The sequence below is a fragment of the Ambystoma mexicanum genome, chromosome 12 (assembly GCF_040938575.1).
Source record: "Ambystoma mexicanum isolate Mex_15411 chromosome 12, UKY_AmexF1_1, whole genome shotgun sequence".
NCBI classification, from domain to species: domain Eukaryota; kingdom Metazoa; phylum Chordata; class Amphibia; order Caudata; family Ambystomatidae; genus Ambystoma; species Ambystoma mexicanum.
In genome coordinates, this window is record NC_090936.1 from 656,218,386 (window position 1) to 656,246,022 (window position 27,637).

A 27,637-nucleotide genomic window follows, 5' to 3' on the forward strand; every position below is an offset into this window, starting at 1 on the left:
GACCGATGTGGATCTATTCTTGGAGTCGCTGCACATCATTCGCCTTCCCACTGAGGGTGTTGATATGTTGGAGCTCCCAATCTCTCCCCAGGAGGTGGTGGGCGCTATTACCTCCTTAAAGAGCGGTACGGCTCCGGGGGACGATGGCTTCACGGTCCGGTTTTATAAGACGTTCCGTTCCATGGTAGCTCCTTTTCTGGCTAAGGTGTTTAACGCTGCCTTGGACTCTGGTTCCCTGCCCCCCTCTATGATGACAGCTCTCATTGTGGTGTTGCTGAAGGATTGGAAAGATCCCGGGCAATGTCAGTCCTATAGGCCCATTTCGCTGCTTAACGTAAATGTTAAGATTCTGGCTAAACTCTTGGCGAATAGGCTATCCAGATATCTTCCCTCCCTGGTCCACGGGGACCAGGTCGGATTCATCCGTGGTCGACAGGGGTCGGATAATGTGAGGAAGACTTTGGGGCTAATGTATGAGTCGTTGCGGCAAGATTTGGAGGCCTATCTCTTGTCTGTGGACTCCGAGAAGGCCTTTGATTGGGTTGAGTGGCTATACATGGGGAGGGTGTTGCGGAAAATGGGCTTTGGGGACAATGTTTGCAAGTGGATCGCCGCGTTATACAATGGTCCCTCAGCTAGGGTGTTGGTTAATGGTTGCATGTCACTGGGATTTCTTGCTTTCTCGGGGCACGCGGCAGGAATGTCCCCTCTCTCCTCTGTTATACGCACTGGCAATGGAGCCATTCGTCATTGCAATCGGGGCTGACAGGGGGACTCTCGGGGGTACGGTGTGGGGACCATGAATTTAAATTATCTTTGTTTGCGGATGATATTTTTGTGTATCTGACAAACCTCTGCGTGGCTCTCCCGCGGCTGTTGGGTCTGATCCGCCGGTTCGGGTCCTTCTCTGGGCTGAAGGTGAACTTGTCTATGTCCTGTATAATGCCTATGAGGGGGTGGTGGATCTTGAACTTGAGGGGAGAGAGGAAGTGTATGGGGTGCGAGTGGAGTGGGATTCAGATACTTGGGCGTTACCATCCCCAGGGATCTAGGCAAGGTGTTCGAGCTCAACTTCCCTCCCGTTCAGGCCAAAATCCAGGGTGATCTTTTGAGGTGGGCCCCCTTGACCCTTTCTTGATTTGATTGGATGGTGGTGATTAAGATGAATATTCTCCTGCGACTCCTCTATCTTTTCATGTCTCTTCCCTGTATTGTGCCGGATTCCTTCTTTGCCTCTCTGCAATCCTGTGTCCTTCGTTTCATATGGAATGGGAGGAGACCCAGAGGGGGATTAACTACCTTGACTCTTCCCAAGTCCTTTGGAGGTTTTGGTTTTCCAGACTTTAGAGGGTATTTCAAGGCAGCTCAATTGTGGGTTATGTTGGAGCACTTGAGGGACGATCTGCGAACATACTGGACGTATGTGGAAGATGTTCAGGTTTATCCAAGAAAAGTTAGGGACCTCCTGTGGGCTCCCCCGAATTCCATTCCAGGGCTTGTTAAGTCCCATCCTGTTCTTGCTGTACTGTGGTCGGTTTGGAAGCCCTCTAAGGACAATAGGCTTCTTTCTTCTTGACCCTCTCCCTTGTTGTCCTTGTGGTGTCCCCCAATTGACCTGGGTAGGAAGGGGTTCCGAGAAACGCAGTCCTGGTCTGACCAGGGGTTGGATTGTGCTGCCCAGCTGTTCAGTGATGGGTCCTTCTTGGAGTATGACCAGCTGTTGGAAGTGTTTGAGGACAAGCCACCTACGTTTTTTGAGTATCTGAGGCTGAAAGGAATCCTTAGCCAGACGCGCTGGGTGGCCAACCTGTCGTGTCCCTTAACCCCGTTTGAGAGGGTTTTTCGCAGAAGCCAAGTCTAGGAAGGGATCCCTCTCTAAGATATATAAAGTGCTTATTTCTTCTAATCCAACGGGGAGGCAATCTTTCAAGCGTGTCTGGGAGGAGCAGTTGGGCTTGTCCTTGGACGACCAAACGTGGCAGTCAGTGTTTAGGGCAGTGCTTCCTGGGGGGCTATATACGGCGGCGATGGAGCACAATTTTAAGATTTTACACTCCTGGCATTCTCCCCCGGTGGCCCTTTCTAAGATGTTTGTGGAAGTGTCCCCATGGTGCCCCAGACTGTGATCCAATAAAGGCACCTGGTTTCACATGTGGTGGGAGTGTCCAGTTATCCGTCTCCACTGGGCGGAGGTCCTTAGTTGGATAAAAGATATTCTGGGGACTTGTCCCTCCTTGCATCCACTAGAGGTTCTTCTGGGCACTCCTTTGCCCGATAAAGAGGTGGGTTCCTTCTCGAAGGTAATGGGGGCCATGTTGAGGGCGGGAAGATTGGCTCTGGCTCAGAAGTGGAAGAGTCCCGTAGCCCCTACTAAGACAGAATGTTCACTAAGCTAATTGCCATTTTTGAGTATGAGAAACTCTCTGCTATTGCCAATGATACTATGTCCTCTTTTTTGCAGGAATGGACTGTGGTTATTCTTACTTCAGACTGTGAAGCCTTGAAATTATGAGTTGCTTTGTGGTTCTATGTATTGAGCCGCCGGGGAGGGACAGCTGATGCTCCTACCAAGGAATATGGGCTTTAATATGTGCAGAAACCCCGCCCCTAGCTTGGCCTACTGTACTGATGCGCTTTGTGGTTCGTCCTTGCTCTTAGCCTCTAGCACCGGTGACTCTTCGAGGCCTAGACAACCCAGAGTTTGGGGGGGCGGATAGGGAGGGAGAGAGTACGGGGAGAGGGGGGGGTAGCTGGCGGGTGGATTCTGTCGTTGTTCTTGGTTTAATGTCTTTGGGGGAACCTGTTTATCTCTTGTTGAAAACTTTCAATAAAAATCAAGTGAAAAAAAAAACCATTGAGGGTCTTCTGAAATCAGTAGCCAAGCAGGGCTCCACCGGGCCACTTCAGGACAGGTCCTCACGTCTTCCTTCATCTGCACAGCTACACAGGCTACTTGGCTCCTCATCAGATCTGATGGCATGGCTGTAGGACTCCTCGTCTTATCCCAAATTCAGGTGAGTGATAAGATTCAGGCGTCCAATGGCAAGATCTGCCCCACACATGCACACCAGCAGTGGTCCAATCAGGGACTCTGTGGGGCTAACGTCTGCATGCACAACCAGACATACTGGCACCAGTATGTGGATTGGGACCAGACAGTCCTAACCCATTTCCTGGGACCCAACACACGTGGCATGCACCGACCCACAAAAGGATTGTTTTCCTGGACAAATGCATGGCCATAAAGGGACATTCCTGACCTGGCAAAGCAGCAAGAAGGCCAAAAATCAAAATGGCCAAAGAACAAGCGAAAGACCTTGTGGCCCGGACATGTCAGGCCATTAGACGCAGTTAGTAGCCAAATGCAGTAAACACGAGAAGACTAACTAAACATTGTAAAAATGTAACTGCTGCCACCAGCTTGTCTTCAGGAACAATTAAAAGTAACCATAAAATCCTTTCAGTGTAGGTCTAAGGTGATACATAAGTATCCCCATTGCAATGCATTGGAAGATGCATTGTGCAGCATGAAAAATCTACCCAAAACAGATAACACGTACAAAGAAAAGGGAAACATAGTTTCACAGTACTGATACTTTGAAGGAGTAGTCAGTGTCCTCATAACAAGTGAGCAAAAGGCCAGTGGAGTGAAGCTGAAGGTTTCACTTCACTGTAAAAAGTCAGGACATAGTGTAAAAACAAAAGCAAAACGTTGGGGGGTTCATAGATTATGGAGGAAAACGTTCTCCAGAGAAAACCTTCCTAGCACTGCCCTCCGGCCCCCAGACTCAGGGCAGGAGGAACTAATCCATTCCTGGATAGGTCTCATGTTCCAGTCGGTTATCCCAGTTGGACAGCCCATCAGCAATGCAATGTTGAGCACCTGGCTTATGCTCAATAGTGAAGTCAAAGTCTTGAAGACGTATGAACCACCTGAGCAACACATCTCTTCTTCACAGCAGGCCACCTGAGCTCTCTGACCGTAAGCAGGCAACTGATTAATCATATAGTATGTTCCCTGCCTTTGTCATCTAGCTGTGATAGTTTTGCTCCTATTCCAGTGTCAGAGGCATCTCTCCATGTATATGGTCAGACCATTACATAATTGATTTTTTATTATTTTAAAAGATGTTAAAAAAAACTCCCAACACGGCTAAAATACTTGTAACTTAAAAAAAACATCAAACCCTGCCACCTTCAGAACTGGTTCCGGAATATCATTTCCAACATGTGCCATCTGCCACCCTGAGGGCCTGCTACAGACCTATAACAACGCCCTGACTAATATGTTGAATGAAGTATCCCCTGTTAGGAGGAAATTGGTAGGGGAAAACTCAAACAGAAAAAAATGGCACATCCCTGATCTCACTATTTTGAAAAAAACAGAAAAGAAGTACCGAACTGGCTTAAACTTCTGACTGCCTCAAATAAGGCCAAATGGAAATCCTTGGAACGTGCATACAAGCTTAAAATCAGAAGTAGCTTGAAGTAGCTGTTCGCTGGAGGACTCTGGACGGCTGCAGTGTACTGCATCGGATATTTGGCTCCGCCCCCTTTTGGCACGCTATTTCAACAGGACCCCGCACGCTCGAGAAGTAGCTTGAAGTAGCTGTTCGCTGGAGGACTCTGGGTGGCTGCACTGTACTGCATCGGTACGATTTTAACCTGGCGTCCTACTCAACCTAAATTGACTTTTCTTGGACTCTTATGGACTTTCACGTTGCCTTATATAATTGTATGTCCTACATATGAATTATAGTAGCTAAATGTACCTTTTATATATTTTTTAGGATATTTGGCTCCGCCCCCTTTTGGCACGCTATTTCAACGGGACCCCGCGCATTCCAGTGCGCGCTCCAGAAGTAGCTTGAAGTAGCTGTTCACTGCTCGCAGCGGAACAGCAGTGACAGCACTCCTTTTAAACGTTATATATGCTAACTTGCTGTCTTTAATTGTGTCATTAATTGTGACCATCTAGTGCCCAATGGTCATGCGGAAACTTTAATCTGTGGAAAGCTTGTCATAACGGTTCATGATTTCACGCCTAACCGCATTAAAACTGTGAGTATCTTTCCCAAGAAACGAGCCCAAAAAAATGTGTTAGTGAAGCACTGTAGCTCTGTCGCTCGATTAGTGTGTTGAAGTATGCCATCCCGTTGTCCTAGCAGTCAACGTTGCCACCTCTATCATTTTTGCCACTTCCGCGTATTGTGATTTGTGAAATTGAGTCTTGGCTTGTATACTCTCCTATCCTATTTGTACACAGTTGTTAATCTTGCATTCATATAACAAAATTGTTTTCCTTTGAACACTATATACAATCCTTTTCCCCACTCTACTACACTCTACTACAATGTCATGGCTGATCATACATGTGAAATCTCTGAGAAACAGACGTATATGCATTCCAAAAGTAATTTCACGTGTCCCTGCTCAAGGAAACCATATGATGGAATATTTTTCTAAAAATGCCCTTTCCCTGAACCAGGAATCTTTTACTTAAGATATTTTACCACCTATGGCGAATGAGCAGCACCTTGAATCAACTGATGATCTTGTAACTGAACTCTCCAGTGAGTTGGGCTGTGTCAGCTCCAAGCTATTGAATGATATACTAGGAGGTTCAATAGTTTCTAACCATGTCTCTGAATTGTTAGAAGATACTGCCCTTTTGATGTGAAACGATCAGAAGTCTTTAGCTAATATCCCTTTTGATCCTGTAAAGATCTCTCCCAATGCCGCTCAAGACTTACAGATTGTGGTACCTCCTTCAATGTCTTATGCCCCGACTATTCCATGTACTATTGACCTATCGAATTCCAAGCTTGAAGAAATGGAGTTGGAATACTTAGGCCAAGATCTTGATTTGCCCATTGGTAAGCCTATGGCTACTCCCTTATACTTCACTCCCCCATCAAAACCTATAAGTTTGCCGGTTCAGAATGAGCACTTTCTAGCTGACCCCATTGTAAACACATCAAATAATGTATATCCTGCTGATCCAATTTTGAATACTTTACCATTATTCAAGTTTAAATCCACCGGCAAGTCTCCCAATCCTGAGGATGTACTAACTAAAAGTGTGGTCACAGACCGCGGCCCTAAGTTGGAGGATGGTAAGAACGACACAAGTATGACATCAGATGAGAAATTTGAGTCCTTAGAACTCCTTCTCTCTAGCTTGGTAGCAAAATGCACCTTATTGGAATCTAAAATCGATATCCAATCTCTGCTAATTCATTCGAGTTTTAGAAGAAAATGTGGCTCTCAATGTACAGTACAGACTATTCCTACACCACATATTCCTCCCCCCATTATGAACCAGAATAAGACCTGAGCGACCTTACCAAGTGTCACTCTGCGAAAGAGCAAACACCGGAAAATGAACCGTACCTATCAGGCCTTTATGTATCGGAATCAAACCACAAAAAGAATACGTAAAACCAATAGTACTCTGGAGTGTCCACCTTCCAAATCAACTCTGGTGAACACTCCCAGTATGATCAATCATGTGGACCCTATTGTCACCATAGTTAATCACCCACAGTCTAAGATACCATTATCTAAGTCTAGTAAGGGCCCTCCAGTAGTCTCTCAAACTTCGAGAGCCAAGAAAATACATAGTAAAAAATTGGCAACACCAACAGCCGCCAGCCTTCCCGAAGAAAGACAATCGACATTACCTAAAGAATGGATCAAAAATCATACCGAAATGAAAGACATTCAATGTACTATTCCAAACTCTGGTGCAAGTATGGCTGCACCCCAGTCTTACATGGCAGCCCTACAACGGACCCAAAAAGCTGCTGTTCAATCACAAGACCCCCTAAACAGAGCAGCAATACTAAAGATATTTCATGAGTTAGTCCCGTTATGAGTAATAACATCCTGTGACATCCACTTAGTGAATCAAATCGAGCTGAATAATCAATATACATCGAATGTGTGCTTCGAAACTGATGCCACACTCACCTATGTCTTTGGTTTTGAAGAGAACCTCCTCTAACTTGGATACATTTCTCAATATGACGAGATCCTGGCTAGCAAACGACCCATTGATGTATCTCGCAATAGAGCACCTCAAATGGCCAAGAAACATGGCTCCGCATATGGCAAAGCACCCATTGACCCATCATCTAGCCGCGCAATTGTGACTCATAAGTCTATACCTGCACATCTATCTGCCAAAGGTCCTTCACCATCTGACGACATCCCTGAAGGATATTGGCAATGGTTGCCTCTTTCCTTGAAAGAACATTTTTCTGGGACACGACAATGACCCATACATCCTCAATACCTTTACTCTTGGAATACTCGGGGGCATTCACACATGTTCGATGTTGATGGTCAATTAAGCAACATTGATATCTTCCACATAGTTGCACTCCAAGAAACTTGGATCACTGCTGAGATCCAAATAGACAATCGCTTAACAGTACATGAAGTGGCAACCAAAGGCCTGCTAGGTTGTCCTAAGGGTGGGCTACTAATATCTGTACAGAGCCAATGGAAAATAGAGAAACTATCACAATTGTCTCCTAATGTATTAATAGCCAAGATTACGAATGCGGTCACTAGCATTATCACAATTAATGTATATGACCCGCCTAAAATGTCATTAATCTCTAAAAACATAAAGGAGGTTAATGTGGCTCTAAAACAATATTCCCAGCATTTTCCAATCTAGTTCCTTGGCGATTTCAATGCCAAAATAGGTGAGACTGCTTCAGTAGTTCACATAACGGATGATCTTTTGAAATCTGATTTCATTAAACATGCACCTAACACTCAAGGAAAAAAGTGGCACGGATCCTACAAGCCCATAAACATGATTCGCTTAAATGGCTCTACTATAAGTGACCCTCATATGGCTCCCACGCGAATTGAGGGCCTGTCTGCTGTCACCATTGACTATATTTTCTTGAATCTCCTTGGTATGCAATTCATTAGGGACATGAGAGTTGTGTGCCGTGATGAGAGAGATCACTTGCCTTTGTGTCTTCTTATCGAGACAATGCAGGATAATCTCACTTTGCCATTTCATGATAAAAATGGTCAGATATTGTTAAATGAAGGACAGAATCGTATTGTTAAAAAACGACACAACATAGAACAAGCAAATACAATGGCCCGGGAATTGTTACCCGCCTTCATTCAATCGAACTATGATAGGCCGAACTCTTGTGACCATCTAATTGAGAATTTTTCATCTACTATGACCAACATTCAAAGCTCTACTATTAAGCAACGTTCATACAAATCTGCTTTGGAGAGAGTCAATATTTGTGCCCAATCCGTAAAAATAATGACAAAATTATTCAATTTGAAAAAAGGAAGTTACGCCATAATATTACAAATTTAGTACTCTCTAACAATGGGGCGACCCCGGTGCTTTCAATCACAGCACAAATTCAAGACTTAAAAAAATCCCATAGGAGATGGTTAAAATCTCATAAAAAAGATCTTGAGCTAAAAATCTGGCAAAAGATAGCCAGACTATCCCTGCAAGGTGATGGCAATGCAATATGGCTCTTGATAGCACAAAATAAAAAAAGAGATCTAACAATAAATTGCATTAACAAGGAGTCATGGGCAGATCACATATCTACCACACATGGCAGTGAATAATCGGTTGCATTGGCTTTTCTGATTCCAGATACACGATGGGAATGCAAAGCCTCAATCCTTGAAATCATCCCGTGCTGCTGGCCCTGATGGCATATCAAATATGGTCATAAAAAGTGATCCTTCACTATGGGGCGCTGCCCTGCACATACTATTTTGTCATATTGGCCTATATGGAACTTTACCACCGTCCTGGAAAGCTAGTAACATCTTGACCGTTCATAAGAAGGGGGTCTGGGATGTTTCATCAAATTTCCGTATGCTGGCTATGTTAGACTCTTCGTCAAAAATCTTCACTAAAGTTTTACTTTATGAATTGAACTCATGGATCGATACCAACAAGATTCTTCCTCCAAATCAGATTGGCTTCCGACCTAAATCTAGCACATTACACAACCTTCTCATCTTAAGCTCATCGGTGGAACATTCGTGGGTGCGGCGGAATTTAGATGTTTACTGCGCTTTCATCGATTTTTACGCCGCATTCGACACCGTATGTAGGAATCAGTTATGGCGCAAACTAGCGGAATGGGGGATCCTTCCTGGTTTGCTCTGAATGCTTATGCTTCTCCATGCAGACTCATCATTTAGTGTCCGTCTTAATGTATTGGGTAAATTATCTAAATTGATGTCTACCAAACTTGGCGTCAAGCAGGGATGCATGATAGCTGCCACACTCTTCAATCTATATCTGGCCGACATGATTGCTTCCTTTAACATTCATGCTGCCAACCCCATTAAGATTAGGAGTGTTGCCTTGGGTTTGCTCGCTTATGCCGACGACCTCTTACTCCTTGAATATACGCCAGCAGGATTACAACTGATGCTGAATGCATTAGCCACATATACGTCAAAAAATGGCCTCACGATAAACAACACCAAAAGTAAAATCATGGTTTTTACACAAAAACTGAGGCGAAGCGTCTACAATGGTCCCTTTGCAATGCACCGCTAGAGCAAGTCTCATCGTACAAATACCTGGGAGTAATTGTCGATGATAAGCTTAAATAGGACCGCCATTGGTCAGAGGTACAATTGAAATGTGAGACCTCAGTAAATGTGTTAAGTGTTTTTATTGGTAGAAACAATGGCTATAGTGCATCTGCAGTACTATCTGTATACAACTCGAAGATCATATCAATGTTGTCCTATGCAATAGCCATCTGGGGCCATACATTTAAAAAAGTTCTTATTAGATTTGAAGCGAAACTATTAAGGCGATTATTTTGACTCCCAAAATGCATAAGCATAGAATATTTATACCTGGAGTTCAATATAAAGGGCATCTGGACTGTATACATAACACAATGTGTAATGTTCTACCAATGTTTGATCACTGTGTCAACTGATACGATTATTGTTCATATACACATGCCTTCTTAAATCTGGAGTATACCTCTCCGATAGGTATATTTGGCATATTGAAGCGTACTCATAGTAAGTGGTTATACGAAAGCAGTATCCCATATGTGTCTGGCGACATCAAATATTGGCTTAAGAGGAACATACATCAGTTCGCCTTTCAACAGAATATGCTCCACCTTGAAAGCCTAACATCTGCCACTGAATACTGTCAGCAGAGATGGCATCATAAATCCATACCAAAATACATTTCAGCGTACCCTAGTCCAAATGTCTTTCGCACGTACCTCCTGCTTAAATTTAACGTATCAGTTGCGCTATGACCAAAATGTTGGGTGAACAATGAACAATATAGCATACGATCATAAATATTGTCGACTATATGGTAATTTCATTGAAGAAACATTTCACCTATTGATTGAATGCAAAAGTCTTAATTGCCTACGCTTGAAATATTTTAAGTCCTACAATAATGCTGCTAAGGTAACAGACTGTAACGCTCACCTGGTATTCACGGGGGATGTCACTCAGCCTGTTCTGACCTCTTACGACCTCAAACCCTTCCCTGGAGGCTATTCGACTGGAGACTGGGCCTGAAACACAGGATTGGTAGAGTTTAACTCCCTATTGTCTCTGTGTGCTTGAACCCCTTCTTCCCCGGGGTCCAACCCTTCCCTTTGATCCACAGCTCATCTTGTTTTCTTAGATAGTGTGCCCTGCGTCCTGCTTTCAGAGCAGTGGCGCGTTGATTGATGCGGGCTCGTTGCTGCCTAGTTACTTCACTGGCAAGAGTCCGACAGGTAAGTATAATCCGGTCAAGTGGCACAGCGAGTAGAGCGCTCGCTTTGACATTGGTGCAGAGCTTGCTAACGCAGGTTCGAATCCCGGCAGGGCCAAACTCAGCCTTTCATCCTTCCGAGGTCGATAAATGAGCACCACACACCGAGGGTAATAATAAGCAGCGCTCAGATACCTGAGGGTTTGTAGTGCTATGTAAATACCAAATTATATTTTTAATGAGTCTTTTGAACAGTTCTCTAACTTCGTTCCTTTCCTTCCTTAGGTGATGGCCGGCGTCCAGGGATGGCGGCGTGCTGCTGAGATGAGTAGCGCTGAAGGTGAGTGAGAGTGCGATGTGCGATGCACCCCTTTCGTATTTGCATTGAACTGAGTTCTTTTTCTGTGTCTTTTAGGTGCCGCGACGTTTTCAGCATGGATGCCGGTTATGAAGAACAAATGCGGTGGGTAAGTGCGGTATGCAGCGCCTCTAGATGTTTCCACGCTAACCTGGAGTGTCTTTTCCCTCTTGCAGATGGATGAGAAGTTCCGGAGACAGAGTTCCCCCAGAGCGGCTGGGATTCAGGTAAGCGTTTGAAGCTCGCACAGTATTTAAAAATAAGCGAAGATTTGCAGAATACTTACTAATGCCTTTTTTCTGTTCTTTTCCCTTTTCCTTAGGAAGCGGCGTGCCGGGATGGGAATGACACCGCCGAAGATGCCCGCAGAACAGAAGGAGCGATGAATGATGGGCAGAAGTGCCGCAAGGTAAGGCTGTTCCTAACAGTGTTCTTGTTCTTGCAGGAGCTGAGCGCAGAAGAAAGATGCATGCCTACTGGAGACCGATCCGAACACGGTGAGTGTCACGCTGCAGGTGCAGAAAACGCAAAGCATGTTTCTCAGCCTGGGTGTGGCTTAAATAGTCTCTGGGTATCCCAGTTGTCTCTGGGCTGAACCACACCCAAAAGACTAGACCGCACATGCAGTTCTGGGAACCGAAATATGTGGGGGCATCCATCTTGTCCCCATCAATGCACTACAAGTCCAATCCCCAATGTTATCCTATGGGAGTGAGTGAGTCTGGTGCCACAAGCGCCAAGTCTGACTCCAAGTGTGTCTTTGGAGGGATGGAGAGGCCCTTGAGGACCATGTAGGTGATCGTGGCCTGGCTCCAGCCTGACATCTTGGAGGGCTGGGGACATGAGGGGCAGGAATCATGACACAGACATCCCGGTATTATGGCATGAATTTCAACAAGGCAATGCTATCAATTTAATTTACTTCATGGTCAAATTCTATATGCATCTTGTACAGATTTTTAAATGTTTTTTATGACAGATATTGTGTTAATTGTGCCAATCTTTTAAAAGTTTGAATATGTATATTATGTTTTAACCTTTATCCTCAATATTGCAATATTGATGGAATTTTAAACTGTGTTATATGGAATGTTATACAAAGCCTATGTTATAAGTATATCAAATAAATACATTTAAAAAAAATCAATAAAAAAAAAATCATTGATGCCAAAAAGAACTTCTTCAATGAAGAAATAGCTGGGGCCAAAAATAACTCCAAGAAGTTATTTGAGATCTTGCAAGTTCTTGAAAGCCCTAAGGCTCTGGCCCAACCTATTCATCCTATGGATCAGGACTGTGAGTGTGTCTAGTCTGCCTTTGCCAGCAAACTTAAGGCAGCCCATGACAAAATTAAAAAGGACCTGAAAAATTATATTGCTACATTGACTCCACCATCCCTAGCATCTAAAGAAAATGTAGAATAATTTTGATTTTTTTCATCTTTTATTATTAAGCATCAATTGGTTTCAAAAGTAAATCTTAAATGCTGTGCAGTGTAACAATTTTTTGCGATATGTAGAATAATGTACATTTTCCTTCAAACATATTTCAAAGCTAAATATGGGCTTAATCTTGTCCTCAATGAATCCAACGTCCTGTCGAGAGAATGTCCTCCCAACAAAACTTGTGCTGGATAATAAAGCAAACTTTATGCCTTTCTTTACTCGTCCCGTGAACTTTTGATCACTTATCTGTTATCTGTTCTGGAGGCAATTAAAGTTGTCACTAGTACCCCTTTGGTGAAAAAGGCTGTCATGGAACCCAAAGATGCCAAAAATGTAAGGCCAATTACCAACGCCAACTTCTTGCTAAATGTTCTTTGAAAAATAGTTACTAATTAACTGCAAGCCCATTGTGAGGCAGAATTTAGTTTTCACATTAGTACACGGCATGCTCTGTCCACAGGAAATACTACACGTGGATTGTCTCTTTTCCGAGCCATACCACACGGTATTCCCGTGGATGTACGAGCGTGCCAGCGTTTGTTCCCGGCGGGGGGCGTGGCAGCCCCTTAGCCAATGAGGAGGCTTCAAACGGGGCAATCCCCGCTCCAAGCCTCCCCAAGGCTGGAGCCTGCCTTCGTCTCCCGCCGGGGACTCAGGTACTTTTTTTTCCCTCCACCCCCCTCACCTGCAAACTATCCCCTCCACGCCCTCCCAACACCACCTCCCTTCTGTTCCAAGCGCGTCCGCTCCCGATGGCTGCCATGGACAGGGAAAACAGACTACGTTTTCCCTTTCCCGGCTGCCATTTTATTTGACTTTTTTTTTATTTGTTTCGAAACGCTTTTGATCTGATGGATCATGAACGCCTGCTAAATACTCTCACAGACATTAGGATTGTACGACCGAATCTGCTAGCTGGGTCAAATCATTCTTATATAACAGACAATTCTCTGTATGCTGGGAAAGTGCCTCAGCTAAGTCTTCTAAAATCCTTTGTGGTGTTCTGCAGGGGGCATGTATTTCACCCACGCTATTTCATTTGTATATCAGACCGCTTTGTAGCCTCCCCGAGGCTAAGGCGATTTTTTTCACAAACATGCAGATGACACCCGATTGATCCTAGAAATCAGTGGGGATCATGGTCTGAACGCCTTGAATCTCAACACCATTTATAACATCATTGAATGGTGGATGACCAATAACTGGTTTTGCCTTAATGGCGCAAAAACAGAGTTACTCTTGTTCAGAAACACAGCCACTAGAGTCAAATTAAGGAAGGAATATGCCTGTTTCAGTGTAAAGTATTGTTCCTTCCCTGTTGTTAGCAAAGTAAAAACACAGGGTGTGTTTCTTGACTCTTTCCTAGGCACAGAAGCTCAAACAAGTTACATCTCGAGGAGCTGCCATTACTACTTAAAACTCCAAAAGAATATCAAACCCTACATCACCCTTCCTTGGTGGCCAGTGAGCTTCTCTCCCCCACTGCAGTTGTGGACAGGGTCACAGGACCATCCCTGGTAAGCAGTGGGCTTCTCTCTCCCACTGCAGTTGTTCACAGGGTCCCAGACCCTTCTCTTACTTGGGTTCCAAACCCTTGCCTTTATCCATCATGTGCTATGCCCACTTGGTTAACTTCCCTGCCAAGTACTGCCATGAGGGAGATTACTTGCATCGTTATTTTCAATCAACTTGCATTCCTTTTCCAACTTTGCACCCTATCGGTTCCCATTTTACACCTGTTACCTTCAGTGGATTTAGGGCGTTCTGCCGATTATTCCTGGGATCTTCCTTCGTTTGGGAGCATTGCAAGGGAGTACCATGTCTCTGCAGCTGTTGTTCCACGGGCCCGTACTCAAGGCCGGCAATGTAGGCACTGTAGAAAGACTGGACATTCCACCTTTCGAAGGTCACTCCACCACTTCTCAGCCACCAGCCACATTCCCAACCAGCTCCACACCACCGGGCAAAGGATTCTCGCGGCCTGCTTCCCATCACCAGCAAATGAAGGCTTTTGGCTTCTTCTGAGCCTTCTCTGCATCTTCCTTGCTTTTCTCAGGCTGAACATTCTCTCGTGCTGTTCTCTTTCTTGGCTGGCCTGCATCCAGGACTGTTCTCTCCTTCACTGAGTCCTATTTTTATGTTGCTTAGGTGATCACTCCCCCTGGAGCACTAGAACGTTTCCTCTCGTTCCATGGGTGACTCTTCATGGCTCATTGAAGCCCTCTCTTCACAGTATGTGCATTGGTGTTAATCTTTATGTCTCCGATGATTTTCTTCGTCTCATTTGGGAAAACTGACATGATGTTACAATAGCACATGGATATATCAGTTAGAGGAGAGTTGTTGTGCTGCCTATCACCCAGGTGGCCGTCCTCATCCCCAGTATGGGAGTCCCTCCACATGAGGCCCTCCCGCATTAAACCACTTGTAGGGGGGAAATTGGGTAGTGGCCTTACCTCCTTAGCCTCATGAGAAGGCCCCCCCAGGCAGAAGTGACAACACCTATTGAATCATCACAGTAGTTTGGGTTGCCCTGTCTTGTACAGCTTGAACTTGACTGAGAAGATGTTGAATCTTGCACTCCACAACACCAATTTCAAGCCCAAGATAGACCACTGGATCCTGGCCAATTTGGCACTTGGTTGCCTTTATGGGTAGGTAGGCCTGCAGAAGGTGCTGCAGCACAATCAACAGATGTCTAACATGTTCCTCACAAGTGGGACTGAAGACTGCTATATCATCCAGACATATGATGCAGAAATCTATTTACTCATTTCCTGTGTTTCGGTCAAAATAATATTGACCTTTCACATATAAAAATACATCATATACCTTAAAGACTTTCCACAAATAAAAACATGCTAGTAAAAGCTATGAAATGCATTTATAATAAAGGGTTGCACATATAAAACTGTTATAGTTTACTACAACACACAACATATGCACACAATGAAACAACAATATTATACAGGCGCTATAAATAACAGAGTATTCGAGTCCAAGTTGTATAACATCAAATTGATTAAAATCAAAGGCCCATCTCTTTTAGTACTCTTATGACTTAAATTGTTAGGAAAGTTTCTTCACCCGCACTTAGTCTACTCCAAAACTTATTAGTATTTAGCCAATCTGGATGGTGAATAAAACACTCCAAATATTTCAAGCAGAATTCCTCTACGTCAGGGAAATTTATCAGTAGATGTTTTAATGTTTGTTTCATATCACCTCCCCTGCAGAGTTTACATGGACCATTGTTTGACTAGGCCTCTAAACGTTTTTCCAGGATCTCTACTCTGTGCAAAAGATTCAAAAGGAATCTGAAAACTGTTCATGCCACAATGCATTTGGGAATCTTGTACGATGATTGTGGACCTACTCCAAAAGTTGAGTATGTAGAGTGTAAGCGATATCTACGCTCTATCTATGGTAGAGATTGAATCGGTGGAAAACAGTGATTTCTTCACCCCACCAGGGTTTTGCCAAATCTCAGATAACTGCCTCCCACTATTTCCCAAATTAACCTCTACAATTGTTTTTAACTTCAGTTTTGAGGGCTCCACAATCCTCTCCACAAAGGTCTTCACATCCTAATACAAAGACTTGGTGTCAGGTGACATTATCTTCCCATATATCTTCTGCCATCAAGCACATTTCCTGTTTTCTTTCTAGGATCCAGAGATTTACTGAGCGAAGTTGGATGAGATTGCCTTTTATCCTTTTAGTTAACTCCTTCCTATCTCTTCGCTCCTGATAGATATCCTATCCCAGACCTGAAAGCAAACCCCCAATTTACAGGGGTGCCCCTTAAATATTTTGGGGTACCCCCCAATCACCCTCAAACCAGAGTAAATGCACCCGTCTAGGGAATTAAAAGCCATGATTCTATCTTGTAAGAGATAACAAAACTTTAATCTTTACAGATCATGAGGATTGGGGGAAATGGCAGAGGACTCTGCCATTTCCGACCAGCATTCTGTCGTCCTTAGCTGGCTCCCTGGTCCTGAAGACTGGTGCTGGACCTGGGGCTTAAATACTCTTGACTTGGTCAGTGGATACCAGCAGAGCTCCTCCAAAATTGTCCTTCTTGCCATACAAGGGATGCTGCAGAGTCTTCCTTTCTTCATCATTAGCAATTTCTTACATCGTTGGGTTCCGTGTGGGACAGGCTACATAACATTATGCTGTATATGCAGGAATACTTTGTCGCTCTTGTTTAGCATAATTTGCTATTTTTTATACATTCATACATAAACACATCTTCCCGCCATTATCTCAACACTTAATTCAACATACTCTGGTCCGGTAATTCCTACAAAAACGTTTTCCTAATACTCTGTATGTCATGCTGAATCTTTTTTAGTCTCCATTAGCTTGTGATTGACAGGAACAGCTGCTGAGTTACCTCGTGCTCTCTGCCAGCCTTAGCCTCAGTGATGCAACACCGCATGAGCTCTGCAATCCATTCTTAGCGCAAGCCACATTCCTTTTTGGCATAGAGCCAGCTCTTTACCGTGCTCTGGGAAAACTAAATACAATGTAACATTTTTACAAATTCATTCAACTAATAGTTATTTGCATCTTATATTTCAATCCTAACTATCTTTATTTAGTGAATGGCCACGCTGTGTGTGATTATTTTTGCATGAAAAAAGCTTTCTTAGTGCTATAGTGCTTAGAAATCTTGCCTAGTTGTAAAGCGCTTGAGTGGTGCAGGAAGGCACTAGCCGAAGCGCTAGTGCCTCCCCAACATTCCCCCCTTTCGTTACTTCTACAGTAACAAACTCATCCTCACCCGACATATCTACAACCCCAGAAATATTAGTTTGAGTTTCGCTGTTTATTGTATGGCAAGGTGTTTTAGATCCCCCAATTGATACCATCATCTTTGCGCTATTAGGGACTATTTGAACACACCATCGGAGACCAAATTGGCACATGCAGAAGAGAACCAAGAAGAACATGATCACAGGAACCAATATTTTTATTACTGCCCCCAGCCATGACAGGACCCTATCAAAGGCAAGCGATAGCCAATCTGTGTTCTGAACTCCACCTTCTTTCTTCATTTGAACACCTAGATTGTGCACCACCTTGATGACGTGGGATAGTGACCCATTCTCAGCATCCTCCGGGGGTAGAAACGCACTGCAGCTGCTTGGACCACAGGAGCCAAAAAAGATGAAAAAGAAAGTCTCTGCTGAGCTAAATAGTCAATACTTGTCAGGTATTCCTCTGAGCAGTGTGGAACAGTCTAGTTTGAGCTTTTCTTTCTTCCCCGCCGTTGAAATCATCCTTTTTCCGTCAGCATACCAAATTCTTGTGTGATCTGCAAGCTTCTTTAGCTGCTAGTGGGACTGTTGGCCCCTCAACAGGCATTTCCTCTCCCTTCACATGCCCTTCCAGGATTTCTAGTAGCACTGAGTGCAGGGTGGCCAGTGAACACCTGCCCCTCCAAGATGGTAGGAGTTGCAAGTAGGCTTGTCGGCCACAAACCCAGTAGTAATCCATCACTGCTGCTGTACCTTTCGTCATACCAGGGATCACAAGAGTGTGGTTGCATGTGTGTTTGCGCCACCAGGAACTGTTCCTTCATTGCTAAAACAAAGTTCAAAATGTTTGGTCCTATCTATTCGCACTGGTTTCTTCATTGATGCAATCCGTGTCAGCCTTGTGATGTGTTGGGACCATACTGCGCACACATAGTCTCTATTTTGGATATTGCTTCTCCGCTGTACTAGAGAGAGAGAGAGAGAGAGAGAGAAGGAGAGAGGAGAGAGAGGGAGAGAGGGAGAGAGAGGAGAGAGAGAAGGAGAGAGAGAGGGAGAAAGAGAGGGAGAGAGAGAGAGAGAGGGGAGAGAGAGAGAGAGGGGGGAGAGAGAAAGGGAGATAGAGAGAGGGGGCGGGGAGGGAGAGGGAGAAAAAGAAACCATTTTCCCACCAGGGACAACCAGATCCTGGACCTTCCAAAAAAACAGAAAAGAAAAATAATCATGGGTATTAGTTAAGGACCGATATATGACAGAAACAAGTTGAACAAAGCAGAGGCCAAAATGCACCCCTGCTTCACATCCCCTTGGAAATCTGTGCTGACAATTCACCTTTACCATTCAGCTTCACACGTGCAGTATGGTTTTCATGTAATAATTGACATACTACCAATACGTTGTTTGGCATTTTCAGTTTCTCTAGTTTTTTCCACAATAATGTGCAATATATCGTATCGAAGGCAGAGGCAAAATAATAATAATACATAGAGAGGAGAGGTCGATTTACGACAGGTTTGTAATTAGCAAGTTAAGAATGAATACATCATAATTTGCTGAAAGACCATTTCTAAATCCTGTCTGAAAATATAGTTTTCGCTAATCCATTTGTCAATTCTCTGTAAAAGACATTTAGCAAAAATTTTGCTTGCACCATCTGACATCCTATAGTTCGAGGGGTCATCAGTTTTTCAACGCTTGAAAATAGGTATAAAATGGGATAACCTCCAATAGTCTGGGATATGGCCAATAGCCACTATTTTTCTAAAAAGCGTTAGCAATATTTCTGCCCAGAGCTTGGGATTAGCTCTCATGACGACGTTGTAAACACTGTCAGGTCCCGATGATCTGGATTTCCTTAAACTTATTTATAACATCAACCAAATTATCCCTGTCCAAAGACAGGTTTAATGGGTGATAAGATAAGGCTGTTGGTGGCAAATTTACTACATAAAAGCAGTTCCCAACTTTTACTCGCAATTAGATGAATCATACGTGACTGTGGTTGGGACCGGTAGTTGTTAAAGAGTTGCCACAAATGCATTGTATCATGTTTACGGATAACTTCATACAGGTCCCTGCAAACTATGGTCCGACAGGAGAGACAGTACCGCGTTAGCCGAGAGCAATACTTATTCTTAAACTTCCTGATTTAAACGAATATGTCCAAATTATTATTACACAAACTATTTACCTTTCTAATGTCCTGTCTGAGAACTCTTTTTTTTTGGGTTATACTTTTGTCATATCGATGCATTCCCTAACCTAAACAGAATTCATTGTTCTCTGGACAGAAAATAATTTGTGATCTAACTAAGCCAATCAATAAATTGATTAGGAGAGTCAAAATGTGTATATGCTACATCTAGACCTCTCTTATATTTCGTAACTGCCTCTATGTTTCTGTCCGACCATCTAATTCTGTTCAGAGCAGTATTCACTTTAACCTCCTCCACCCTATCTTGGTCTAACGTTTTCAAAAGATTACTATTAATCTTAAATTGCAATATGGCATGATCGCTGAATTCTGAAAGGCGCACAGACATGCTATGAATGTTGTTATACAAGGCCACACTCCCATAGAAGTAATCAATAGTCGATTGAAAGGCACCTTCATGCCATGTCAAGGCAATCAGCATATCACCCTTCATAGAACATGTGTAACTCCAAATCATAACAGAATGCAGACCACAAATGTGCAGGTCTTCTAGATTTACAGCGGTTCTTTTCCTTCGTCAAAGTCCAAACCTCACCTTTTTCATCTACGGGATAATCTGTACAAGGGGAATTGAAATCTCCACCGATAACAAAATCCATTGCCTGATAATTCCCAATATCTGTGATGATGATTTCATGAATCGCCATTTGAATTGCTTCAGTGTGTAAACCCCCCGGGGGATCATAAAGATGGAGCACCAATATATGCTGGCCATCGTAAAACTCTACATCTGTTAAAGGTGGGTATATCAATTGCCCTTGCCACAAGTGTATTAGAACACAGGGTCAATAAACCTCCATACAGATGGCCCTTATCCCCCTTTGTAGCAAATTTCTAAATAACCGTACACCCCTCGAAAAGAGCCTCGCTAGTCAGCCATGTCTCCTGGAACAATATTGTATCAAATTCATTAAACTGGCAACAGGAGCCCCCTCTGCAAATAAAAAGTAATGGCCACGTGTATTCCAGGAGAAAATGGTACATTGATTTTAGGAATGCTGGCTGAGGACAGGTAAGAAAGAGAGAAGCCATTCCCAATGGGATTTGGATATATTCCTCATCTACTGCTGTCGGTGTACAGGTTTTAGCAGATTGGGGGACTGTACTACATTTGGGGGTAGGCAACACATCCATAGGTTTAGACTGAGGATGTTGTTTTTTACGTATAACAACAATCTGATCAATGTTGTGTCCCCATTTTAGAAGGGAAATGGCATTTCTACGGACCCGGGCTGAGATTTCCGAGTCCTTACAATGCACCCTGGATACTATAGAACAAAAGCCATCTAGCTGTCCAACAAAATCTAAGTCAATACTTTGTAGCACACGAAGGGCATGTAGATGGCCAAAAAGATCTAGCAAAACACTCTGGTTTATTGGCATCATCAAATAGTCTAGAAATGGTGAAAGAAGTAGCCGATAACAACTAGTGTCCATACACAAAATAGTAGCCTTAGGGGTAGCAGTGATCTGTTTGTATGCATCCTTAGACGCTATCGCAGACAAGCGTTTCTCTATTTCTACCAATTCATCCTCAGAAAGATTGGAAAGACAGGTTGCATGATTCTGTAAGGAAGGCATATCATTTTCTTGAATAGTATCCTGCTTTCCTTTTGAGGACTGGCCATTTTTCAACCAAGAGGCTAAGGTTCCCTCCTTGTTCTTATTGTGTCTCATTCTCCTGGCTGCCTTTTTTCGCACCTACAAGGAGGGACCAACCTTTGATGTACAACTAGACCCATCTTGCAACTTAGGTCTCGTAATGGATAGATTGGGAGAGACCTTCTTGGCCTGAATGTCCTTATTTAGCCTCTGTTGTCTACATCTCTCCTTTCTGGATGTAACCAACTCGTAATTAGGCTCTGTGGCAGCATCATGAGCTACCAAATTTGTGTGGTATTCGACGAAGGTCAATTCCATAGGAATTGAGGTATATCTGGCCCCCACAATCAACAGAGGAGATGAGGTAGTTGTACCCTTTGCTCGCTTTGACACAGATTTCCATGTATTCCCTGCAGATAATTTGGTGCCAGTCGAGATGATAGATATGTTGGCCACAATCTGTTCCAAGAGATGAGTTTGTTTTTGAGACTTGTTGGAGATGAAGTTGCAGAGTTTCAACAATAATTTCAGTGCAAAGTTGATGGCTTCATTCTGCATTTAACATTCTTCATTCTCGTCCGCTGCAAATGATACATTATATTCTACCTGCTCCTCTCCTAATAAACTCTGGTTATCAGCCTCACTTCCTGAGTCTTCAATTAGCCCCGTTGTTCGTGGTGAACATGAGAGTCTTTTGCTGATAGTAGGCATCACCGCAGTGTCTCTTAACATGTTGTCCTTCGTGCAAGCATTCAACAAAACATTAAAGCTATTTAAACATGGCAATCGTTGTACTTAAGTCTGCAGAGATGATCAAAGGTTAAGCAATTCATTATCGTTGTCGATCTCTGCAAAAACATTGCCCGACACTGATTGAATATCTTGATCAGGAGTCAATGATATGATAATTTCGGGAGAAGATTTCCTTAAAAGTACTTTGTAATTTTAGTGGGCTCTTGACATATGGGTCGATTGAAGGCCAATGATTGATCCACTAAGGCAGTTTCAGTGACCAAAGCCTCCAGTGCTGACATTTGCCTGGCCGCTGTTGCTTTAACTGATTTGCCACTTTTTTAATTTCTGCGAAGTTTATAGATCCTTTTGGGTGGCCTTTCCTTACAAAGTCAGCGGATGTTTAGTACCTAAGAGCATGCGCTACCTTTAAGGGGAACAAGGACTCGCTGATACAGAGGCTCCAGAAATAAAAATCATGCAGACCTCAATTAGGTACTTGAACTTGGTTTGCTTCTTTCACACTTGCTGCGGCCTGTCAAACAGATTCAAATCACTTCTAGTCACTCACGTGGCCCCTTAACTGTTAATGCGTGAGTACAACTTTGTTCCACGCAATAGTGCTGCCGGTAGACTGAATGTTAACAAAGTATCCGGTCACAATACAGAAGCCTGTCCAGTCCGGAAAATACACACACTGCAGATGGAAAACAGTAGCTAACTTCAGATTTCTACATATTATGATCCGTTTACCACGCACCTTCAGCGAGGCAAGATTGTAAGACTTCCCTGCAATGGTCCTGCCCACTCGGCCCCACAACGCACTAAAGACCACTTTTCGCCACTTTACCTCTGCGCTATTTTGCAGCCTTTAAACCAGTGGTCTTCAAACAGTGGGGCTGGCCCTCCTAGGGTGGTCCAAAGGACGTCCAAGGGGGGTCTCGAGTCTCTTCAAAAAGAGTGTACAGTGACTGCTTTTAATAGAAAGTATATAGGAAATATATAAATATATGGCATGGGGGTGCCGGCAACAATATTTTTACTCAAAGGAGGGCTCAGAAGAAAACAGTTTGAATACCACTGCTTTAAACTCTTTCTGGTGTGCACTGCAGTACATCTCCTCCTCCAAGGGTATAGACACTGCCAACAGACTTAGCACAGTCTCTGGACCGCTGTTGACCACAAAAGACTGCTTTTAACCACTTTCCGTCCATGCGGCACTCTGCAATATTTTGCAGCCTTTAAACTTACTTTTCGCCACTTTGCGTCCGCGATTAATTATTCCTAAAACTGAGACCTCATCAGGAAAGAAGTGGTAATCCTACTTTCTCCTTTCAGCGTGAGTAGGAATGTTTAGGCATTATTTGTGCAACCTTAAGGGAATTGTAAATAACCTATTTTCTTGTACACATTTCTGCTGTACAATAGATTTTCGGCATCACTGTTCATCTGGTTATCGGGCAACAGCCATATCTAAAGTGTTAAAAAAAACAGCACATAATTTTAAGCAGCTGAACAAATGTTGCTTTGGATAAAAATGTACCACTCGCTTAAATTCTACAGTAGTCTAAAAATGATGTGTACATTTAGGCACCATTACATAGGTATCTTGGCGACCACAATTGGTCTAGTAGCCACTGTCTAAGATTTACGGTATTTTTAGGCCAAGCTCACAACTAGTATTATTTTATTTAGTGACTACCAATATTTTTGGGTGTATTTTTTCCTGTAATGTGGATTTCTGTAATGCAGTCCTACATTGTGCATTAACTGTGGTAATTTTACTTAAGACGGAGTCCAGTGCACTAAATTCTACCAGAGTGTCGTTTTTTGCCCTTCTTTAATGAGCCACATTTTACTGCTGGTTTTAATCACAGGATAAAGCTGGTGTTATGTATGCTATCCATTCTAAAATGAGGTTCTAGAGTTTTTGATTTGGTCTCTGTTTGCCCAGGGATAAGGGTTTAATTACACCTCAGCAAGAACCTGCACAGATAGAACACTATTGAAAATCCGAAATGCATCCTCCAAAAGTCCTAAAGCCTGCATATTCAGTTCCCTTACTCAGGGGGTGTATGTATTCGGAAGGGGGCTCTGTGGGTCCCACCTTTGTCCACCTCCAGGAAGCTCAAAGATATGGCTCCAAGGCCCATGTATCACAGCTTTCCTGGTCTTGGGGTAGGGTCAGGACTCAAAATGTACAAAGAGATGTAAAGGTTTTTAAAATTAAATATCATTAGATGCTTTGCAACAGTTTACCTATTTTGCACAGTGTAAAGCAATAAAATACAACATTCGGATAGATAAGCCCAAACATTGACACAAAGAGCAGAGTATTTTGTTAACCATTGGGCAGTAGGGATGATTGATAGGGGTGCACTATGGTATACCATTATAGAAAGACTGTTCATTTAGCTTCTTCCAAATGGGTAGAATCCTGCATATTCTGATTTCTCCTCAAAACCCTGGAAATCGTTTCCCATAAATTACAAATATTACTGTACACAGGGAAAGGAAAGGTATGGAGCAATGAACTTGGAAGGGTACTTCGATTACCACAAGTTATTAATAGGGGAGAATCTTAGCACTAAACTTGCCGGTCAACAGAAACCATACCTATTCCGCATTTGTTACATGGGGTAGAGAACTTAAGGTGAACAAGGCATTAAAATACATATTTGTCCTGTTTACTGTGATGGATTTAAAATCCGATACACTGAGAAATAATACATCTGGCTGTCCAAAAGAACACTGAACGAAGAGGGCAGTTCTAGACAATGTTAATTGTACATTGAAAGGTTAAAGTTTGACTTTAGAAACTCCCAGTAGTACTGCTGGTAAATGCTCTATTTCACATATGCCTTACAATGGTGTTGATTCTTTGTTTTAGTGTGTGCAGAAGCCTACAATCCTGATGAAGAAGAAGATGACACCGAATCAAGGGTAGGTATCCTAGCTTGGTGACTGGCATGGGAATAGAATGTATTTGTTTTGGAAAATGCATTGAATTCCTAAAATGATCAAATATCAATCTCTGTTCTTTTTTGTGTAACACCTTAAGAATACACAGTATGTAGAAGGTCAAATTAGGGCATTTGGACAGAAACATTATTTAAAAGTGCAGAGATATTTAATCACTGTAGTTGTTTGCATTGCCTACTATACTTAGTAAATAAAAAATATGTGAGGGACACGTGTAATATTTGTACAATATTGATTTTTTTATGATAAATCAGATGTTTCAATTTGTTCACATACACTATGTGGAGCTTGTTTTAAGTAGCGTGTGAAGATGCATAGTGTGAAATAACCTACATTGTGCATAGCATAAATGCTATTTCAAAAGACTTATTATTGCTTCAGGCCTATTGCAAAGGTAAATAGATACTTTTACTTTTGGAATAAAGGGATGAGTATCCCCATACCTCCCTCGTCTAACTTTTGGAATAATTCCCTATAGAAAATAAGACAATATCAGAAATAATAATAGGATTGCATATACAGGAAACTGAGTAGTCAAATAAAGGGACACCAGGTAACCAGGAAGTGACTAGTACAGAAAAGAGGCACTAGAAGGAAGAATTTATATATTTATGTATATATATATATATGTATATATCGAATTACCCATGACAAAGCTCACAACAGTGGAAAGAAATTATATAGAGATCACATTGGGTGAAACACATGTAGACCAAGAAGTTTCAGTGATGTAACCAAGAACAATTCTACTTTCCTTGGAAAAGGTGAATAATATATATATTCTGAAAATATCTGTATATGCGTACTTTTTTTATAAATTAAGAAGAATTTGCCTTAGAGAATTATACATAATAAATGCGTTCTATATATAGCACAATGTTGAGTTGAATAAACATTTTCTTCATGAGTTGGTTAAAAAAGAAAACAGGTCTAATGTTTGACTCAAATCTCCTTGCCACTGTTTGATGGAGGTAGTCATTGATTAATATATTTAATAACGATTGGCACAACCATACCCCAATTGAGACCTGTAGATTTGATTTGTATATTTAAAAACAATGCAAAGATAGCGAAAGTGAAGATGTGAAAAAAAATAAAGCCACTGAAGAGAATCGAGAGAGGGGGCAGTATGAGAACAGAAAAGGAGTAATTGATTAGCAGAGTTAAAGATAGATCATAAAGGGTAAAAGGCAGTACTAAGCAGACCAAGTAAAAAAAGAAGAACAATATTTAAGACAAGAAAATATCAGTCAGAATATGTGTCTTGGTAGCCTGAAAAGTGAGAAAGGGGTGGCTTTTATAAACCGTGTGTATTTGAAGTCAACAGGTACAGGCCAGAGAATAAATATGATGGGAAACAGACATAGGGCCTAATTGCGAGTTTGGAGGCAGCCATGCCCTTAATAAGGTCATGGCTGCCTCCAAACCCGGGTCCGGGTTCCCTGAATGGGGAAATACCGGGCCATTCCGACCTTGGAGGGCCCGGTATTTCCCCATCCAGAGAACCTGGACCCGGTACATCCCCATTCCCATTCGAGCCCCCATAGGGCTCAATGGGAATGGGGAGCATGCTAACAACGGGCCCGTTAATGACGGGCCCGTTGTTAGCATGCTGGGCCGCTCGCGGGACCCGCTAAGGACATCTGGTGAAACCAGCCATCCAGAGCGGGTCCCACAAGCAGACCTCGTAATGAGGCGGTATGGGGTTCACGGCGCTGGCACCTTTACCGGCGCCCTTAACCCCATACCAACAGGGTCCTAATGAGGCCCATAGAAACATTTTCCGCCAGGATACCGGCAGACTCATATGAACTGGAGATTAATCCAAGAAAGTGCAAAACAACTAAATATAAAATGTACATAACAAAATAGTAAAAGATCAAATTCGGAGCTGGAGAAGGAGTGGCTGTGCACGGTAGTCAAATTTTCAATTAAAAGTCTTAACTTAATCTGTGAGGTACACCACATTTTAATGGAGTTCCTGAACACTGCGTAGGACAAGACTCTTGGGGTATGTGGGAGGGTGTTCCAAGCAAAACAACAAAGGTGATGGCTGGAGGTTTAGAATAAATCTTAACCTCTGACATTGCTCTGGGCTACCTTTCAGACCATCGTTCTTCTCCTGCCAAGCCATTACAAAAGGGGAAAGACCATATGCAAATCATGCTTGGTCCCACCCCAAAAGGGGCGGTCCAGCCCAAACTGCTTGGTCACATCCCTTCTGCACAAGACCACAAGCATCCCCAAACATGTTTTGGCCTCATTGGGCCTCATCAGTGAGGAGTAGCTTGGGTCTAGGAGGGTGTTCCAAAGCTGGAGTACTAGAAAGGAAAAGGAGCTTCCACTTAATTTCTTTTTTGAGAATGGGTGGAACAGCTAGCGTAATAAGGGAGGAAAATGAACCAGGGGTCCCCCCGAAACTGGTAATAAATCATTACCACAGGAAGTCCAAAAAGGAACGCATACCGAGCAAGAAATACGCTGTTTAGTACAGCTGGGCAAGCACAAATCAAACAGAAAAGTGGACGAGAATTGATTGAGGAGAGCTGACAACTAGCATACAGTGAACATCATTTTTATACATGTAATATATTGGGCCTAATTAAAAGTTTGCCTGTCCGGAAACAACGGTGCCGGTAAGCTTACCGGCACCGTTGTTTCTGGACTGGCAAACTACGAGTCTGCTGGCGGGTGCCGTTTCGCCCACCAGGTCTGACCCTATGGGACTCGAATGGGAATTGGGAGTAACAAGTGTCGCTGCCTGACTTACCG

General features: G+C 43.1%; 1 protein-coding gene across 3 annotated transcripts in view; it reads left to right on the plus strand.

Moving 5' to 3' along the window:
• Positions 1-27,637, plus strand: part of PRKAR2B (protein kinase cAMP-dependent type II regulatory subunit beta) — a 1,073,797-nt gene that overhangs the window by 569,000 nt on the left and 477,160 nt on the right. For all 3 annotated transcript variants that reach the window (XM_069629133.1, XM_069629132.1, XM_069629134.1), the window contains exon 3: positions 24,774-24,826. In XM_069629133.1, coding sequence (XP_069485234.1) covers positions 24,774-24,826 — 53 coding nt within the window. The remainder of the gene's footprint in view (positions 1-24,773; positions 24,827-27,637) is intronic.